The 21069-nt window shown below is 42.8% G+C and overlaps 1 protein-coding gene across 5 annotated transcripts in view; it reads left to right on the plus strand.

The window, feature by feature from the left end:
- The window catches only part of ST6GAL2 (ST6 beta-galactoside alpha-2,6-sialyltransferase 2), a 79512-nt gene that overhangs the window by 35327 nt on the left and 23116 nt on the right, over nt 1-21069 (plus strand). For 4 of the 5 annotated variants that reach the window (XM_037807292.1, XM_037807294.1, XM_037807293.1 and 1 more), the window contains exons 2-3: nt 9635-10629; nt 17969-18066. In XM_037807292.1, coding sequence (XP_037663220.1) covers nt 9690-10629; nt 17969-18066 — 1038 coding nt within the window. In that variant the 5' untranslated portion in view covers nt 9635-9689. The remainder of the gene's footprint in view (nt 1-9634; nt 10630-17968; nt 18067-21069) is intronic. The other variant, XM_037807295.1, reaches the window with a different exon arrangement.

Below are 21069 nucleotides of genomic sequence, written 5' to 3' on the forward strand. Positions count from 1 at the left end.
ATGTGCTCAGATAGGGTAAAAGTTAATAGTTTGCAGTATTTATTTTAGATCTTTTCTTTGTAAGAAAGGAAGTACTTTTGGCAGCGGCTCAAGCATCCCTTCTTCTCCACAGCCCATCCAAATCTCTTTTCTCCCTTTTCAGAGGTAACTACTAGCTGAGGTTTGAATTGTGTGTTTTAAAATTTTACATAAATGGTATAGTTCTGTGTGTTTGCTTTTGTAGCTGCCATTTTTTCCCTCTGCTTTACACTTGCAATTTACCCATGCTGACCCATGGAGATGGAGCTAAGGCATTTAGCTTTTATTCTTTTTAGCTGTGGCTGTGCCACATGAGAGAAACAAGTGCCACATGGGTGTCTTTGAAGTCTTTTGAAGGCGATTCTTCTCCTAAGCACCTTTTCTTCTCTGGGTTTCTTGTGAGAAAGGTCTTTGTGTCTGGACAGAGGAGACATTTTGGAGTTTGAATTTATAGTATCCCTTTTGTTCTCTCTTTTTTTATTCAAAAATTCACATCCTAATTTCCCAGAGAACTAAGACATTTCCCTAAGGGCAAGGCATTATATGATATACACCCAACCTTACATGAGGTTTAATAAAAATTTTAGAATTATAGCAGCATAAATTATAATAAGCTGATTAACACAGTGAACCCATTAGAAGAAACTTATCAGGCATTCAGTGCATGACAGTTTTGCTTTTCATGACTTTGAAACACCAGAGGTCTTTATTTAAGCAGAGTTTATTTAGTGCTTATCAGCTTGAGTCAGGCTCTAGTGTTTATCTAAACTTGGACACATCACTTTAAAGAAAAAGACACTTACTGGTAAACATGGGACCAACATTCACGAAGTGAAATACATAAAGTTAGACCACTTTTTCAGTTATGCAGACTGTTGAGATCAGGATTGAAAAATAATACTCATGGGGCTCTACCTTTGGACCACGCACTATGTTAAGCATGTCACATCTAACATCTTATTCATCCCTCCAGAGCAGGGATGATACAGGTAGGGCTGCGACTCATGTATGATGAGGAAACAGGCTCAAAGAACTTATCCCAAATTGCATAGCTAGCAAGCATCTGAATGGGCATTCAGACCACAGGGCTTTGTTGTCAACCATACATTGTCTTTACTCTTTATAACAGAGATCTCACTTGTCTCAGTCTACAACTCCAAATCTCTAGAATGGGGACGGTGCCCTTGACTCATAACCCCAGTGGTGCCAATACTCCCTTGCCATCCCAAGCTTCCTCTGCCTGCCCACGATGATCCTCTGGGTCCCTCTCCAGGCTGCAGAATGGGAGGCATGTCTTTCCTGCAAAAGGGTAACTTCTGCTAGCATGTAGATCTGCTTTTAATGCTACCTGCCAGCTGCCTACACTTTTTTAAGCAGAAGCCCACTTATATTTTAGGAATCCAAAGTAAAACTTCCAGGCCTCCATGGCAAGTATGTAACCTTCATTATTCTTGACTATTAAACATCAGTGCTGAACCTCACTTACAGCTCCAATGATGAGCCTTGGCACATTATTCATTTAAAATGTAAATATTTGAATACTAATTATCATAAAACAAACAGGCCACAAAATGTCCAAAGCAGATGAATGCTGTTTTAGGAAACTAGCAGACCCTAGCTAGTAGGCAGCTTGTGTTGTCTCTGCACAACTAGAAACAGACTTCTGGAATCATATCTACCTCCCCCTGCCCCAAAAGCACCTGCTACCTCATTGCAAATAGTTCTCTAAAGCTCAGAGCTGCCCAGAGTGGCTCATGCATGTGAATCTTTGCCTTTTAAACAATTTTCCGTCTGCCCTGCCTCTTGAGCAGAAGCCTTGTAGGGCTGAAATTATTTGACCCAGAAAGATAATCTCATTATTTCATTTTATAGCAGTTGTCCCACCCTTGTCCAGCCTGAGCCCACTGCTCAGATCAGTTTGGTTGTCCCTCTGCTCACCAGTCGTGGCTGAGGCTTTCATTCCACCTGGCTTGAAATGACTAACTCTCGTCCATACCGATGCATCCTTCTATATCCACCTGTGGTCCCTCCCCCTCTTTGAAGCATTCCAGGATCACATTAATCTACATCGCTCTTAAACTCGTGTATATTCACTGGTCCTGGGTCTAAGAAACAAGGTCATGAGAATTGTTTTGTCCTCTTAGCTAGAAAGCCAACTCCTGGGATCATGGACCTTAACACCTTTATCCTCTCTGGAGCCCCCAGTGAATTGGCACCCCATTCTGACTCGATAAAAGCCACCGGGTTGGTATTCCAGTGCTGAGCTCTCTCTGGTGAAGGCCCAGCCCAGGCAGTGTGATTACCAAGGACTAACTAGGAAGATCAGTTACTCCGGAGAACAAAAGCCTGGGTGTTAGGGGGATCACTTGGTCTGCAATTATACATAGCACTTTGTGGCAGAAAGCAAAAAACCTGAAAATTATAAATATGGTGCTAGACTAGCAGCACCCAAGCAACTTTTCCTATCTTGGTGATATTGGTGAGCAATTCACCAGAAGGTAACCTCTTGGAGCTTCAGTTTCTGTACATGTGAAATGTGGGCAGTCACGTTCACTAAGGAGTTTGTTATAAAGATTAAACTGAGATGGCTCATGGTTGGCATCCGATAAAGGACTGTGTCTGTTATCACTCCTGCGAATTCTACTCTCCCAGCACCAGGACTAGTACTACGACTACTATTAATGGCACTAACCATGCAACAGGTGACTTATATCTGCTTGGATCCACCCAGACACTCCTACTGACCTGGGAAGTACAGCAAACCATGTGTCTCTTCCTACAGCAGCAAACCAGAAGAGAATGAACTAGGGAGCAGACCCTTAGTGTTCTGCGTTTAGCAGCTGGAGGCTTTCTGACATTTATGAAAAATGGAAAGAAAAGAAAAGGGTCATTTGTAAAAAGGGTCCCTTTGCAAAAATCTCCCCACTTAGTTAAATTTTATGAATTCTAGTTGTTCATTTTGATACCAATCAAAAGTGGTGGGGTCTCTGCCCTATTTGCTCAAATGACCAATTCCTGAGACACCAGGGTTTCAAAGAGAGAAAGATTATTGTTAAGCACGAAGCAGGAGAGCATATGGCCTGTCGGCCTAAAAATCTGTCTCCCCCCAACTGCAGTAGCTCTGATAGTTTTATGGTGTCAAAAGATGGGTAGGTTGTAGGATAATGAGCACCATGGCTCTACATGACATAATTAGAGGTGATCTAACTATTGAGCATACGCAGATTGATTATATGCTTAGCAAGACAGTTTAGGTATGGGATGGGTTAGTTCTGGGCTGACTCCAGTTCCTTCACTAATAAACATTAGGAGCTGTCTTTTATGATTATAAGACTCTAAAGTTGAAAAACAGGACTACGGGGTACAAATGAGGACCAGTCACAGGTTTTTATAATCGCAGTATAAAGGCCCTATAGTTTTACAGTTATTACCAAAGATCAAGGCAGACGGGCCACATTTCAGTAATTCCAGTTATTTCCCTCTGACTACTCAAATATACTAGAAAGTAAAAAAGAAATATCTATATAATGGTTCAGTAATCATAATCTGTTAAATCCTAACTTCTCAGTTACAATTTCATTTATTTCAAAAACACCAGCTGAGTTTCTTCCATGTGCCAACCCACATCCCGTAGGATGTGGAACCTGCCTTCCGGTAGACTACAGTGCTCCCCACTGTGATTCCTCAGGCACCCCAAATTTTAAATTAACCAGCATCCCTGCCACAATTTTTTCAAACTTAAGACGTTTGCCAAGCCAGGTCAGTTGAGTCTGCCAGCCCTTCCCAGCACACGGGATTGCCACATCGTTTCCAGAGTCACACAGCTCAGGGTCACAAGGGGAAGACGCTGGAGTTGCTGAGCTGGCCAGAGTGGCTGGCTGGGAGAGGCGTCTCTCGTTCAGGCTCACGTCACCTGTGCAGTGACCGTCCTTCCCAGGACGAACTGACAATCCCATCCCACCTCTAATGAGCGAAGCCATTGCTCTTTAGAAAGAGAACTGCCCTCACCACTACCCCAAGGCCCCTTGAACAAAGCTGAACTGACTCTCAACTTGACCTAGCTGACCCTTTTTTACTGTGTGTTCTGGAAATTAGCGTAAGAATGGGCCGGGACTAGAGGGAGAATGAATTAGGGAGCAGACCCTTAGCAGTCTGCGTTTAGCAGCTGAAGGCTTTCTTACATTTATAAAAAATGGAAAGAAAAGAAAAGGGGTGGTTTGTAAAAAGAGAAGATGAGGCTGTGAAGAAATAAAAGGATTCCAGCTGGGGGAGGTACCTTTTTTTCCTGCAGAATGTAATTTTTTTTTGGCTCTGTGACAAGAGCTAATTTTAGAACAATAATTCTTGAAAGAAAATGACTTCTGAAGGCTAAGATACATGGAGTGCCTCACTATATAGCTCACATACTAAATCGTCTCGATTATTTCGATGTTAAAATAAATACTTAGATTTAAGATCAGTTCAGGCAAGCCTTCTACGCAAAAAAAGACACAAAGGTTTTTCAAACCCGCAGAAAACCTGGCCAGCTGGCACTTGTAGCAGAGCGATCAATCAAAATGTGTTTTAAAAAAATACTCCCCATTCAAGAAAACTGGCAATAAAGTTTGTCAACCACAGGGCTTAAGAGGGACCTCATTAAAGTGGCAAAGCACAGAATTAACTTGTCTTTAAACCTTTGAACAAAGTAGAAAGTTAGCTGTACTAACTCCCAAGCTGCATTATAATGTTTATCTGTAATGTTTGCATTTCATAATTTCATCTGACAACTTGTAATAAATTGTGCCTTTTGGAAAATGATTTCTTTCAGAACAATTTGAAGGAGAATTTAAACACCCTTTTGTACTATTTTGAATATCCATGAAGGCAGTGTGACTCGTTTCTTTGTTTGGGAATTAGTATTTAAGATATGGGCATCAAAGTTCCTGAGCAAGTGGAATAAGCAAAATGATTTCCAGCAGTGGGGTGCTTTTGATTTTGACTACAATTGTAACCTTCCTGTTACCATAGAAGTTTCCCGGGAGCTTGGCTGGAAAAGGGAGAGAAAGCGGAAAGAAAGGGGAATGGAGAGTAGGTCAAATAAGCAGAGAATATCCACTCGGGAACTTAAATTTTAGCATTGCCGGGTAAAAATCACTATGGAAAGGAGGAGAAAGCCACACATCAGCTATGCAAAGTCTCTTGCCCACTCTCTTCCCAGGGGAAAGCTGGCAAGAACTCAACAGCTTCAGTCACTTCAGCCGTTCTCAACAAAGCACACGTGAACATATGATTGGGGAGCACTTTTTTATTGGCACCTGGGGACAGATGATTTGCCTGATGGGCCTCTTATATCTCCCTAATGCAATTTATATCACACCAGCTAATGATGGGGTATAGCAGTAAGCATTACAGAGTACTTTGTTTAAGCTATATCATTATAATATTCCAGACATCCTATATTAGGGGGAAAATGTGTTTTTTCTATTGCTTAGGCAAACATTTCTTTTTATTAGGCTATATGGTCATTTCAAGGAAAAGAATGATCGATGGCGATTTATGATGCCCCCAATTCAATCTAACCAGGGTTTTTAGGAATCTGCTGATGACAGAAACCCATGATCCTTATAATGATTTCTGTAGCATTTTGCCAGCCGAGGATTTGCTGTTGCCTTGAGATTTAATCATTTTGGAGAATGTTCCCTTAATTGGCAGCAGAAGTTTGCAGCTCCAGAGTTGCAGCGAAGCTTTTGGATTATTAGAAGTTGAGGCGTAATCATGAGTTGAGGCAGTGATCCCACTCCTTTCTATTATTACCATGCATTAGGAGCCACATAATTCTTACCTAATGAAAAATCATAATTCTTCGTGTTATAGTACTTATTCCTTTTGCTCCGAGGGCTTCGCAGTTATGACCTCTTTCTCCTAACCAGCACACCAGGCGCAGAGAACAAACTCAGTCACCAGGGCTCTGGCCTCACCACAGACCCCCTTATCCTAGGCTTTTCCTTTACTTTCTGTGGGTCCCCAGAGGTCCTCCCTTTAATGTCTGTAAACTCCCCTTGAAAAAGTCGTGATGTTCTCTCCAGTTGGGAACTTGGCATTTTCGTATTATGAAGTCTGTATGTCAGATCCTCTGCAGCCTGCCATGAAACTGTGTAGAGCTTGAAATGAAGTCAGATTCACCTTGGCTTGCGTTCCTGTGGCTTGCTGACATTGTTGATCTGAAGGAACATTCAGTTCATCTGTCATGATGGTGTTCAGTATGGGTTTCGGGTCATTTTCCCCTCCTCCCCAACAGATCTAGGTTTCTTTTTCATTGTTTCACCTGCAGCTGCTGTCTGCAGACACCCTGCCCTTTGACTCTGTGTTTAGAAAGTATTCTCCCAAGTCAGTGGCTGAAGATAAGGAATCCTCAGTTTTCCATTCTTTAGTAATTCACCAGTGCAGGGAAACCAGGCTATGATGATTTCCGGCCAGCAGGAAGTAATTTAAAAGGCTGCCTTTTAAATGAGCAACTACATCTTATTAAAGGCAGTTTTCTGATTTCTATTAGAAATGTTCAAATACTGGAAACAACTTCTAGACCTTCAGGTTGGGCCTTAAACCACAAAGCATTATCTCAGAAGTGGGCAGGCTTAGACAGATGGCTTGAAGGTGCTATTCAAAGTACATTCCCCAGATGTTCTTGTCTGCAAACTGTTTATTAACTGTGCTCAACAAAATATGTACAGAATTTGAGAGTAAGAATTTGGAAATTTTTACAGCAGTTGGACATTGCCAAAACATTCAGGCACGGCAATATGAAAGTATTATTCTGTAGCAATTTGGTGGTGGGAGAAGGGGATGTTCCTTTACCACTGATAGTTTGAGAAATCTTTCTTAGAAATTATAGCCACATTCGGTATGATCAGATGGAATCAGAATTTAGGGTTTAAAGGTCCTTAGAATCAAGCTAATCAGTTTATATTCAGTATCTGCTGCTTGCTATGTGCATGGCTTTGGACAAATGACTTAGCTAACTCTTTGGGCCTCAATTTCCTTATCTGTAAAATGGAAATAACCTATTAGGTGCTGGGAAGAGCAAATAAGATAATTCAGGAAAAGTGCTAAGCACAATGCCTGGCACATAGCAGTTTAACTGCTGGTATTATTTCTTCTGTGTCCATTTTTTTTTCCATCTGTGTTTTTTTGGCTTGGAGAAAGCAAGTTCTGCATATGTGTGTTTGATTTGTGAGTGTATATGAAATCTGTAGCCATGCTTTCATATGAATATAAGAGCAAGCAAATATTTTTTAAAAGCCACGACTTATACATCTAAATGAATGTTGGAGTTTATGGAATCCATCTGGGTGTCTAGACCCTTATATTGCCATCATTCAAAACACTTTTTGGCTTCCTTATTGGACATTTCTATCAGAGCCTGTTCCGGTGACTTATTCTGGTGTGACCAATCACATAAAAACTTAGTGCTTTGCAGCAACAATCTGTCATTTGCGAATGGTTCTGCGGGTTGACTGGGCTCGGGTGGGTTCTCACTTGGGGTCGTTTGTGCAGTTGCAATAAGATATTGGCGGGGCTGGAGTCATGACCGGGCCTGCATGCCCAAGATAACTTCTTTGCTCTTCCTGTCTGCTGTCTGGACTGGATGGCTGAGACGGCTGGGGCTGGTTCTGCCTTTGTCTCTGCATATGACCTTTCCGTCTGACCACCTGGGGTTTCCTCACTGCCTGGTGGACTCGGGCATTCAGACATCTTAGTTGTGTCTGGCTTCCCGCAGAGGGAGAGTTCTAAGAGTTTGGAAGTGGTTGCTGCTGGGCTCTCTAAAACCTGGGCCTGGTACTGGCGTAGTATCACCTCTGCCATATTGTTAGTCAAATCCCTGCTTTTCTCCAGTGGAGGGAACAGAGACCCCACCTCTTGATGGGAGAAGAATCATAGAATTTGTGTCCATTTAGCCTGCTTCAGAGCCACAGAAGAAATGTGGTTTCCTTGCTTTGGCATATCTTTTTTTTTCCCACCAGATACAGTGTATAGTTTCCCAAGGTGACCACACTGACATAGGTAACACTCATTTTGATTAAGTTGATTAAGTTTTTACCTGTTTGAGTGAAACCACCAGCCGATGACATTATGGGCGCACGTCACATGCTGGTGTGTTTTCAGCCATCAGCCTGTGCCAGGGAAGGAGGGGGATGGATGAGTCATTAATTTCCACTGAGGAGCTTATCCTCAGACTTGATTTTCTGTGTGTGCAGTTTCTATTACTGACTTCCTCATCCCCCTTGTTGCCTCCCTGTGCTTCTCCCTGACCCCTGTCTTATCTGCCACCATCTCCTGAAAGCCCAGCTGGAATCCATGCTACTCCCTTGCTCAAGTAACTTCACTTCCTCCTATTTCCCCTACAGTATTGACCCCTACATCCAAATAGGCACTCAAGGCCTGTGCACTCTTGGAAGGGCATAGTTTTCCAGTTGTTTTCCCCCAAGTATTCTCCCTTTTTCCAACACTAGCACCCAAACAACCACCCGTGCATGCTCTCAGACACGCAGCCCCTATATTCTTACCCTCCACCCCTCTGTCATGTCATCCATGCAGCCAATATTTATTAAGTTGCCTGCTTGTGCTAGGCTCTGTGCTGAACTTTAAGCTCCAGCAAGCACAATTATTATTCCACAAACAAACCTTATGTTTTTCCCTTGCTGGGGCTTTGCTTGAGCTCCTTGAAGATTGGGAGCATTGCTTATTAATGTTTTATTGTTTCCTTTAATACTAAGCACTGTGCTACCCACCTCACAATATACATTAATTGCAATACTGTACAGACAAGAAGGTCGTTCTGTCTTTCATTATATCTCATGCTTTTCATCTCTGTCTCCTTTGTCACCCTTTCTCAGTTGGAGTCTCATCTAGAATCAGCATGCTTTCTCCCTATTCCACCCTTATTTAAAATTTTAATATACTTCCCTCTTGGTTTACCATTGATCCCTGGTAAGGGTGAAGTAGGAGGGCATTACTGGAAGTTAACAAGCACCCCGGTGTCACTTTCCTCCAACAGCCACAGCCACTGAAGCATTGCTTCATTCAACCCTATATGTGGGCTTCTGGTATGTTCCAGGCATCCTGCGGGCCCTGGGGGAGACCCTGAAGAATCAGGTCACCTTTTAGGAACAGACAGCACAGCTGGCATAAAGTAGATGAGCTTTGAGGCTTGGGTGGTCGGATAAGCTGGTAGGAGAGGGCAAACTGTGCTTGGCTCTCCTGCTTTGCTTAGCCATGTTGTTATTCTATAAACTCAGATGTTGGGAGAGGTTGCTGGGATGAGCCTTGAATAAGTGGTTCTCAAGGTGGGGAGGGAGATACGTAACTGAATCACCTGGGGAGGTTTCCCCAAGTATATACCCACCTCCACCTACTCTCTCCCAAGACCTTAGCTGAGACAATGAAGCCTGTCTTGCAAGCTGGGGGGATGGGATGGGGGTTGGGTAGTGTGGGATATGAACACCTGATTTTAGCCAAAGCTCCCCAGATGATTCTAACCCTCCTCTAAAGAAATACTGCTCGAAATATATTGTTCCCAAACAATGTCTCTGAGCACTTGTTCCACGTCTGCTGACTGCAGCACCTGGTTATTTTTCAGGTTCATTTCTCGTGCCACCGCTTTAGGACACAAGCGTGCTGACCCAGGACCTGCCATGAAACCAAACTTGAAACAATGGAAGCAACTCATGCTTTTCGGGATATTTGCTTGGGGGCTCCTCTTCTTGGTGATTTTCATCTACTTCACCGATGGCAACCCTGCTGAACCTGTGCCGAGTTCCTTCTCCTTCCTGGAGACCCAAAGGCTCCTGCCCGTCCAGGGGAAGCAGAGGGCCATCATGGGAGCCGTGCACGAACCCTCCTTTTCGGAAAGTTTGGACTGGAACAAGGAGCTGCTGAATGGCGACCTTTTGGACCCCTTTAACTCGGGGCCCGGCAACCTGCAGAAATGGACCCCGGTGAAAGACAGGCTTGATGATGAAGAGGAATTTGTTTCATTCCAGATCCAGAGAAGATCTCAAAGTGCTTTCTACCGGGGAGACAATGACTTTTTTGCTGCAGGACAGCCGGGGTCCCACAGCCACCCTCCGGAGAGGGTGCGATTCATTTCTCCCGGGGAGCACGACCTAAGGGAGGGGGTTTTGCCAGCAGGTCAGGTCCAGAGAAGGCGAATGAAGAAAAGGCCCCTGAAACAGAAAAGCCTTGTGTTTGCGGAGGGTGATGACTGGGACAGGCTGTCCTCCCCCATGTCCAGGGCCTTCCTCTACCGGCTTTGGAAGGGAAACGTCTCCTCCAGAATGCTGAACCCACGCCTCCAGAAGGCGATGAGAGATTACCTGAACACCAACAAGCACGGGGTGCACTTCCGGGGGAGGCGGGCGGTGGGGCGGTCCAGAGAGGAGCTGCTGTGTGAGCTGAGGACCAGGGTGCACCCCAGGACTCTGGACGGGAAGGAGGCGCCTTTCACCGCGCTGGGATGGGAGAAGCTGGTCCCCGCGGTGCCGCTGAGCCAGCTGCACCCCCACGGCCTCAGGAGCTGTGCGGTCGTCATGTCCGCAGGGGCCATCCTGAACTCCTCCTTGGGGGAGGAAATAGGTGGGTTCTCATCGTGAGGACTTTGGCCTCTCTGCCTGGGGGTAGGTCCTGGGGTGGAACTAATCAGGGATTGGCGCTTTCCATGGATGATGCTGGATCTCGCTGGTGGGGTTGACCGGGATCCCAGCACTGGACAGATTTCTGGTGTTGGCTGGAGAATTTTCAGGTGCTTTTCCCTTGCAGAGAAACAGTAAGTCTATTTGAAATCCCAGCAGAGGACTTCTTTGGGGGGATTTTGTTATAGTCTGCAAAACAGAGGTAGAGAGGTGTGGGCTGGAGGAAGGGGTGCCTGGGAGCAGCAGAGCTGCCCATGGTGTCCTCCTCTCTCTGCCCCTTCTTAGACTTCATTTCCTGCACAAATCATGGTCTACAACATTAGCTCCCTGCCTGGCCCAGAAAAGCCTACTTTTAAACCCATAATGCGGTGGAAATGTAGGAATATGAACAAGAAGAGGTGGGAAAGCAGGAGAACTTCCATGGCGAGAATGATTAGGAGTGTCAGCTCCCAAGAAGGGTGTAAATGATAATTTTAGTTACTTCAGGGATTAAACCCATGTCGGTGGGCCCACAGGAGAGTTCCCACTTCTACTGAGAACATCGCTCCCTTAGGAGAACGAGTGTTGACCTCCAACCATTAGTACACAAACCATCTCGGCAATTTGACCCCTTTGCCCCAGGGGCTTTATGCCTAAGCTAATTCCATTGCTGCAGCCAGTGAGCAAATGTCGTGGCCTTTTATCCTTATTCATTCATTTGACAAACATTTGTTGAGCCTCTGCTGTGTGCTAGGTTCTGTACTAGGTGCAGAGAATACACATGTGAATCAGGCACAGCCTCGGCCTCCAATCTTGATGTAAAAAGAACCACATTGAACACATCCTCACAATAGAGTATTAGGTCATAACTCACGTGGAAGTGATATCCAGTGTGCATTGCTCACCTGTTGCAAAGCAATAGCTTTTATTTCTTGGTTTCATTTGAACATTAGTTGTTCTGTGTGCTTGAAGAGTTGCAGATTTACCCAAGCTGTCTTGGAATAGGGCTGATGCAATTGTCAACAGGCTCCACAACCCACATCTAGTCTCTGATAATTTTAGAGAATGAGGCTGAATGCAAATTTTTTTAAAAGTTAAAAAAAAAAATCACAAACAAGCCTGGGCTTGAGGTCTAGAGTCCCTGTACCCATGCTGGCATTGCAGCAGGCTCATAATAACCCAGCCCGTGTGTCTGATAAGCTTGGATCACCAAAGCCAGAGAGCACAGCCCGCAACTGACTAGGAAACAGCAGTGGTTTAGAGGGCCCTGGGGTGAAAAAAACACCACAATACGTTCTTGTTTCCGAGGACCAGTATTAATAATGTAGAGAAGGAATTTAAGTATTATGCCTTGAAGCAGGCAGTAACTTGATTCTGGTTTTGTTTTGTTTTAAATATCTTTGCAGCATAGTTGCTTATTTGGATTGCTCCTTTGCTCTTTATTCCTCCATAAATATCCCTGGCCAGAGCCTTGTGAACTCTCCTCTGTTCAGCATTCGGAAGACACAGTATGAAAGACGGTGGGAATTAGAATGATTCTGGGGAACATGAAATGTCGGTATTATATCTTTGTTAGTTTCTAGTATCTACATTTAATTTATATTGTATGCACTTATTTGAGGCTTCATGATTAGAATTGTAGAACCCACCTGAAAACCTGTTTGTTTGTTTTTAATTCCCTTACTGTTCTGACCAGTTTCCTCTGAATCACGTCGTGTGCCCATCATTTTATGAACATGTGGTCATGACATAATTCAATTTGTAAAAACATAAATCTTTGTTTTTCTGAGTTAGCATCTCCGAAATCAGCCCCGGGCATGCTAGGGGCTGCAATCTTTCCTTCCTGCTCTCCTGCACATATACATACACAAACACTTGGCTATTAACAGCTTTTTAAATAAATACAGATTCATGTAGTGTATTCCTGTATGGAACTTGGCATATGGGACCATGCTGTAGTATTTAGCAAAATTCATCTTCATCCCTAAATATCTACCTGAGAATTGGCTAAGTGAAGATCAAAAGACTTCACAAAGGTCATGGTCTTATGCAAAACTGAAGGTAGAGCTGGAAAGTACTGGAGGCCGTCTTTGCGGTACTGGGAGGCCTCTTCGGGCTAAGCTGTCCGGAAGACACTGTCAGGGAGCCCCGTACCCTTCAGCTGTGCTTATTGGCTGCCCTTTAGCTCCCTCTTGTGTTTCCTCCATTGGCAATGCACCCCCATTTTCCTCTGATCTTAGACTGAGTCCTACCATGTAACTGTTTTTGAGAAAAGTGTAGTGATTGTAAACATCTCCACTTCGAGTATGTTATTGGAAAGCAAAAGGAATTATTTTGGAAACATGAAAAATTCTTTCCTAGAGTCATGAGATACTTTTCACCCATACGTATATGCAATAATAATTTGCTAGAGAGAGCACCTGCTAGCTGTCCTGTGAAAACACACAGAGGGGCAAATGTCTATTCTTAATTAACATGAGTAGCCTTGACATTGGAAATAAAGATCAGCTTACTCCAAACTCAAATTCTGGGAAGTGTGTGGAAGATGGGAGATAGGAGAGAGAGGGAGGTGGGGGTGGGAGGATGCCTTTAGCATTTGCTGAAGAGAGCTTGGGATTTAGCATATCCTGTTACCTTACCTTAAAAAAAAAGTGAGAACGAAGATCATAAAGTCATTCAACAAACATTAATTATTTACCAGATACTGTGCTATAGCACTAGTGACAAAAAGATGAATAAGGCACAGACACCCAAAATTCAAACCCTCCACAGTCTAGTTGGGGGCAGGGGAGACCAACTGTAAACAGACAATTCCAGCATGATGTTGTTAGGACAGTGGCAGAGAAACATATAGGTTGGCATGGTGGAAATGACAAAGAAATCATAACCTACCCCGAGGTTTAAAGTCTGGGCAGAGAAAGGAAGGTTAGGAAAAACTTATCAGAAGAGACTGGGGGAAGAGAGTGGAATTTAGGCTGAAGGCCCAGCATAAGTCAGTTGGTGAGAAACAGTGAGGTGCCCAGGCCTAAGAACTACAGAAGAGTGCAAGGGGCAGCCGGGGAGAGGAGAGAGGAGCTGAGCTGGCTGGGCAGGCAGGAGGTCAGCTGGAGGATGGCTGTGCAGGCCATTCTGCAGACATTCAACTCCATTTAATAACTGAATTAACAGGTGCTTCTGATAAGCTGCTCATTACATGCAAGACTCTGTGCATGTTAACTGCTGGAAGCCTGGCAGCCCTTAGGGATAGATAGGATTGATCCCATTTTACAGATAAGGAAATGGAGGTGCCTGGAATCACTGGGTTGAGCCTAGATTCAAACCCCGGCTCTGGGTTTCCGGAAACTCCAGTTCAACCTACCCTGCAGGGGATGCAGAGGCACTGAGATCTTTTAAGCTGGGAGTGACAGGCAAGATTGGCATTTGAGAGAGGTTGCTCCTGAGGCTGGAAGTGAGAGCCTGTCCCAGGTGACCCAGTGAGGGGTGAGACAGGCCCGAACCAGAGGCCAGAGTGCTGGGAGGGGAACAGAGATGAATCACGGCGTTGTCTTCATTCACTGGCAAGCTGTTTCCCTCTTTTGCTGTTTCATTTCATCTTCTGTATCGGTGCAGAGTGGTGGAGGAGGACGTGGATCTGGGGGCATGATCCCAGAGGCAGGACTGGGCTGCTCCTTTAGGGATTTTAATCTTCCTGCCGTGGAGGCACTTAGCCCTGCTTCTGCTCTCAAGGTCACATATAACGCTCTCGCCTGGAAGTGCCTCTCCAGAAATGATGCTTTACTTTGTGCCCCTGGTGCTTGCTGTCTGAACTGTTCCTTATTTTCTAAATATGAATGGACAGCTTAAATTTTTAAGGCACATTATCAAAGAGATTCACAGCCAGGGATACATTTACAAAACATGCCTGCGTGATAGATACACTCTCAGCTCTTCCTCCCATGTGGACTCCTTCTCCCTCCTCCTTTTGAATTGATTCTACTCACTGGCAGCTTTAACTAGGTGCAACACAATTTTCCACCCATGGCAGCCTTTTATCTCCACCTCACTTCCTCCAGCACGCATTTGGCTTTTTAACTCTTCAGACTAACACCATTTCCAAAGGAGTTAAGCTAAATTACCTTTCTGTGCCCTGTGCCTTGTGAAGTTGTTCGAAGGCTTAAAACACAGCACATTTTAGGACAGCATGCATTTAAATGCTGGAATGTTTTCAGGGGTGATATTATTGGAATTACTACTTAATGTGACATGTACCCACTGTTTGGGACCCTTGGCTTGTTCATATTAACTTTAGTTAGAGACTATGTCTAAGGAGGCAGCAGGGTTTAGTGGAAAGAACCATACTTTAGGCTTGACAGCGTCACACTTCTTGTCCTGGTGTTGTAACTTCCTCAGAGCTCCCAGGCAGTCACCTAACTATTTTGAGCCTCATCTCTCACTTTCTGCCTATTCTGAGAGAATTGCCCTGGGTCAGCACTTCACATAATATGGTCTTCTTACTACTAGGATCCCCAAAGCCCTATTTTTATAACAATACTAAGACTTTGTTTTACTTTTTAACTGTTGACATTTGCAGTGATGATGCAAAAGCAATGGTGGGTAAAACTGTTGGCTTCTTAGCACAAATAGAGGCATTGACATTATACTATACTAGTGCTCATTGTATTTTTCACTAACTCACATTTTTCATTTTCATTCACAGTAAAAGGAGAAAATATGCCAGTTTTACTTATAGCCCTTGATGAAGCAGTAAAAATTATTAATTTTATTAAAACTCAATCTCTTGAGTGCATGTGTTTTTAAGGTGATGTATGACAAAATGGGAAGTATGCAAAAAGCAATTCTGCATACCAACACACAATGGAAGAGACTTGTGCTATTGAGTTGTGGGCTGAACTAGGCATTTGTGTCATGAAACACAATATTTATGTAAAAAAATATTTACAGTCATACTTAGATTATTCAGACTTGGATACCTGGCAGACATTTTCCTGAAAATGAATTAACTGAGCCTCTTTCACTTATAGAAAAACACCTAATGATATTTGTTATGAATGATGAAATTCAAACTTTTAACCATGAACTTGGAAGCTTCTCATACTGAAAAACCAATGATATCCATGGTGATTTTAACGTGTGATTTTTTCATGCTTTATAATGAAATGCATCAATACTTGGAAAATCTACCAGTTATTGAACCAACATTTTCCAAATGGTCCTTGCATGATGTCACAAAATTATGGATGGGTAAAAAAATATATTTTAAGAGCAAGATAAACAAATGAGTATTAATGAAACAGAGTACAAAAAGTTCATTGATACTCTTTGATTCCACATTGGACCTAACATTTGAGAAACTACCGATCATCAAGTTTTGATGAAGTATCAAAGAATACCCACAATTATCTGGAAATACTCTTCCTTTGACCAATGCCCAAATCTGTGTTTCTATGTACTTCAGCTAAAATAGTATATTGCAGTAGTCTGAATTCAAAAGCAGATATGAGAAAGAAACCAACTGTCTTCTGTAAAGCCAGACATTAGAGAGATTTGCAAACATTTAAAACAGTGCTACTTGTCTCACCAATTGTTTTTTGTTTTGACAAATACAGTTAATTTTTTAATGTTAGGTTACTTTAAAATGAAATAACAGAAAAACATTTTTAAATTTTGTTTTACTTGCTAATGTGGTAAATATCAGTAGATACAATCCATATAAACAACCTGTTTGGATTGTCAACAATGATTTTTTTCAACAGTGTAAAGAGGTTCCTGAGAACAAAAAGTAAAAACCACTGCCTTAGGTAATCTGATTTACTCACTAGCTCAAATATTGTTTGAATTTATAAGAAAATAAATAGTAAGGTGTAAGGAAGGAAAGAAGGGAGGGAGGAAGCAGAGCAGGTTGTTAAATTGTGAAGTAAAGAACTAGCTCTTTGGTGAAAGTTTTCAAGTTGAGTTTGTACTCACAGGCAATAAGGAGAAGACTCTCTCTCCCAAGGAGATTGCTCAGGAGGTGGTAGAAAGACTCAAAGTGAAGAAGGCAAACCACCTCAGGTACTTGGGTGGTCACAGTAAATGCTGGGCAGGAAGGTAGGAGCTGGGGTGGCAGGGGCTGTGGGTGCACATGGTGCTTGGTAAGATGAGAAATTCGTCAGCTCACCTCTTAGTCTCTCACTAAGAGCCAATGTAATTACTCCAAGTTAAACTTGAAATGTGCATGGGATTTTTGAAGCTCAAGACAGCCCATAGAAATTCCCATTAGCTGACTGATTCTCCTTTCAGGCTGGTTTCTGGGAAACACATTAACTGGGTCAGGAAATTTCAAGACAGATCTGTGTTTGTAGACTGCTTTGTGGAAAGGGAAATTATCCCCCATTCCCATCCCCTAATGAGGTGAGCCTATTTCCCTCTACTTCACTCTTCATCTGCTTGTCATCCTCCATTATATGGGAGTTGAGGTTCATGCTTTGTTCTCACCGAGGAACTCTCAGCCTGGCACTCAGAGAACTGGGGAAAGTCTCAAGTCAAATGAAGCGAGATGGTGATTTATGTTGTAGTTCAAACTTTGTGAACCAGGATGAGCCATTACGGAATAAAAGAGCCTGGGTAGCTGGTAACGTTGATGGTCCTTCCCACCCTCCAGGGCTGCAGCAGCAAATCATCCTTTGCTGGGAAGGTGGAATGCTCTAATATTGCTCTCACTCGTGTCTTCCTGGCATCACCACCAGCATATAGGCTTGCATGGAAATAATGGGTTGGTTTTCTTTTTCAGCACAAACCAGCACCACAAAGTGGCAAGGTTGAATTGAAGGCTGTAACCATGTGAGTCACACCCTTGGTCTTTGTAAAGGCAGCAGCTTTAGACACAGTTCTTGTGCCCTAGGACCAAGCATCCATGCTCTGCAAGCAGTAGGAAGCCTCAGAGTAGCAGCCACTGTTTTCTGGCATCTTCGCATGTTCCAGAAGATTCCATCTTCCAAATATTTTGGAACCTTCAGAAGAATGGCTGCATAAAGCATGTAATTTGTAAGGAATGTGAAAACTTAACAAGCATCTAAATATAACTTAGATGATATAGCATCACTTATAATTGAATGGATTTATAGGTGTACATTTCTATGTCGATTTTCCCTCCTACCAGGATCTCATTCTAAATAAACCATAAATTATCTGTGTATGAATATCTTAACTTTATTGGTAGTATCTAATTAGTTCCAGGTTTTGAAAGGTTTGTGTTAATGTTTTTTTCCTAGATTATGTGATTTTGCAGAGGAAAAAAAGTAAGCTTGTCACTTATGTGCCCTTAGATTCTCATGATGCTGTTTTGAGATTTAACTCTGCTCCTACACATGGTTATGAGAAAGACGTTGGGAACAAAACCACCGTGCGCATCATTAATTCTCAGGTAAGAAGTATGGGATGATTTTATGATGTATATTTTGTAGATGAATAGTATAACAGGATAGTGATGAGAAATTGATTATCCACTACTATACTTGTTTATTTAAAAGGAAAAAAAAATGAGAACTAGGACTTGATACCAGAATAAGTAAATATGATCAAAAGAAAAAATCAAGAGTAGATGTACATATAAAATAATCATAGACTTGTTGCATTTTGTGATCTGAGGAGAAGCAGTTAAACTTAGAATGGTGCTAAGAAAGGAAAGGAATGAAGAGAAGAAAAGCAGTGGTACAAAAATGAGGTATCCAGAGTATTACAAGTTAGGAAGAAGGCAGAGTGAGATGCTTCGAGGCTTTGTTCCTCCACCGAAGCTTTGAACAACCAGCAAGAACTGGTAGAAACATCTCTCTCAAAGCTCTAGAAAAGAGTTAAAGGGACTACAGAGCAGCGCGAGCACTAAATCTAGACAAATCGTTACTTAAAAGTGGTGGTCTCTCTTGGCACCTTGACTGGCCCCTCCATGCCTCTTTCACCTCTCAGCACAGAGCCAGTCTGCACATCAGTGTGGCTCTCTGGTCCCGGTACTGGAGGGAGCAGAGAACGAACCCTTGTGCACATACTAGGAGCTTGCGTGTCTGGCCCAATCAGTAGATGGTGGCCTGAGGGAGTCAGTGTCCCGGAACTTGCCCTGCGTGTAGAAGGCGGCCCACACAGCTCTCCTACAGATCACAGCGGGAAGACAGTCAAGTCTTGCCGCCTGGGGCAAGGGATTGCTGGCTTTTAGACACAGTGCAATGCTCCAGATCATGAGGAAACTGTTTCCTAGAGAAGAGGAAATGTTTGTGTCCCTGTAAAGGGGGACTTCCTAGAGCTACATGTGCATGCACAAGACAAGGCACAGAAAAAGATGAGGGAGAAAAGGATCAGGGAGGCTCCTACGTTTCAGCCTCAAGCTATTCTCTAAAACTAGTTTTATGTCTTGAAGGAGAGCACTCACACAGGTCAATCTGCAAAGTCTGGGAAAAGCGTTTTCTTTTCCTCCCTCCTCCCTCTTCCTTCCTCCCTCCTCCCTCCTCCCCCTCCTCCTCCTCTTCCTTTTTTTGTTAGCTTCTGGCATCAGAGGAAACCTCTACAACATCAGCTTCACCCAGCTTAAAGAACAGACAACTCGGGGTCTAAATTCCAGTGATAACACATTAAAATATTAAAATGTCCAGGTTTCAACAAAAAATTACAAAACATACAAAGAAACAGGAAACAATGTATCAGGCAAAGGAGAAGATTAAAGCATTAGAAATCATCATTGAGGAGGGTTAGACCTAGGATATACAGGACAAAGACTTAAAAATTGTCCTAAATATGCTCAAAGAGATAAAGGAAAAATAGACAAAGAACTAAAGAATATCAGGAAAAGATAGTTGAACACAAAGAGAATATCAGTAGACAGCTGAAAATTATGAAGAGGAACCAAATAGAGCTGAAGATCACAAAAATAAAAAATTTCCTCGAGGGGTTCAATAGGAGATTGAAACTGACAGAAGAAAGAATCAGTGAACTTGAAGATGAGACTATTGAAATCATCCAGTTTGAGGGGCAGAGAGAACTAAAACGCAGAAAAGTGAATAGAACCTGAGCAACCTGTGGGACACCGGCAAGCACACCAATATATGCATGTGGGAGGCCCAGGGGGAAAAGAGAGAAAGGGGCAGAGAGAGTAATTCAAAGAAATCATTTCTGAAAACTTCCCAAATTTAATGAAAGATACGATTTTATAGATCCAAGATGCTTATCAAGCTCCAGTGTAAACCCACGTAGACCCGCACTGCGCCATTTTATAATCAAACTATCAAACGCCAAAGATGAAGAGAGAATTCTGAAAGCCACAAGAGAGAAGCAAGGTGTCACATACAAGGGAGCCTCAGTAAGATTAAGTGCTGATTTCTCATTAGAAACTAGGGAGGCAAGAAGGCAGTGGGATGACATATTTAGAGTGCTGAAAGAAAAAAGTAGGCAAAAATTATAAAAATTCTATGTCTGGCAAATTTTTCTTTCAAATATGAATGAGAGATTAAGACTTTCCCAGATAAACCAATACGGAGGGAGTCTGTCACCACTAGACTGGCCCTACAGGAGATGCTAAAGAGAGTTCTGCAGCTTAAAAGGAAAGGAACAATACACAATAGATCGAAGCTGTATGAAGAAATAAAAATTTCCAGTAGAGGTAATGAAGGGTAAATCTAAATGCCGATACCACTATATTTTCTGTTTGTAACTCCACTTTTTATTTCCTACAGGATCTAAAAGGCAAATGCATAAAATGTAATGATAAATCAGTGGTTTTAGACTCACAACGTATAAACATGTAATTTGTGACAAAAACTACATAAAGGTTTGGGGACAGAGGGGTGTAGGAGCATAGTTTGTGTGTACTATTGAAGTTAGTTGGTACTAAAGTAAACACTTGTTATTGACTTAGGATGTTAAACTGAAGTCCCATGGTAACTACAAGAAAACATCAGAGAATATTCAAGCTCAAAACAGAAATTGGAGTATAGGCTGCCAGGGGTGGAAGGCGGGGGAATGAGAGTTAAATAATGGGTATTGGGTTTCTGCTTGGGAGATGGGGAAGTTTTCGTAATGGAAGGTAGTGAGGGTACCTCAGTATCATGAGTGTGATTAATACTTCTGAATGGAAAGCTTGGGAGTGGTTGAGATGGAAGATTTATGTTGTATATATGTTCCTAGAATGAATGGAAGGAAGGAAGGAAAGGAGGAAGGAAATGGATTGGCAAACAGACCAATGGATAGATAGAGGGATATGGCAAATGTGGTAAAATGTTAAAATTGGTGGATCTGGGTGTCTTGGGGGTAGGGTATGTTGAAGTTCTCTTTATGGGGTGTGTGTTATTTTTGTAACTGCCCTGTAAGTTTGCAAGTATTCTAAAATACATTGTTTAAAAAAATGAGTTATCCAACATGTATTAAATTTTTCCTTTGTTTTGGT

Source organism: Choloepus didactylus, chromosome 17 (assembly GCF_015220235.1).
Source record: "Choloepus didactylus isolate mChoDid1 chromosome 17, mChoDid1.pri, whole genome shotgun sequence".
Classification (NCBI taxonomy): Eukaryota; Metazoa; Chordata; class Mammalia; order Pilosa; family Megalonychidae; genus Choloepus; species Choloepus didactylus.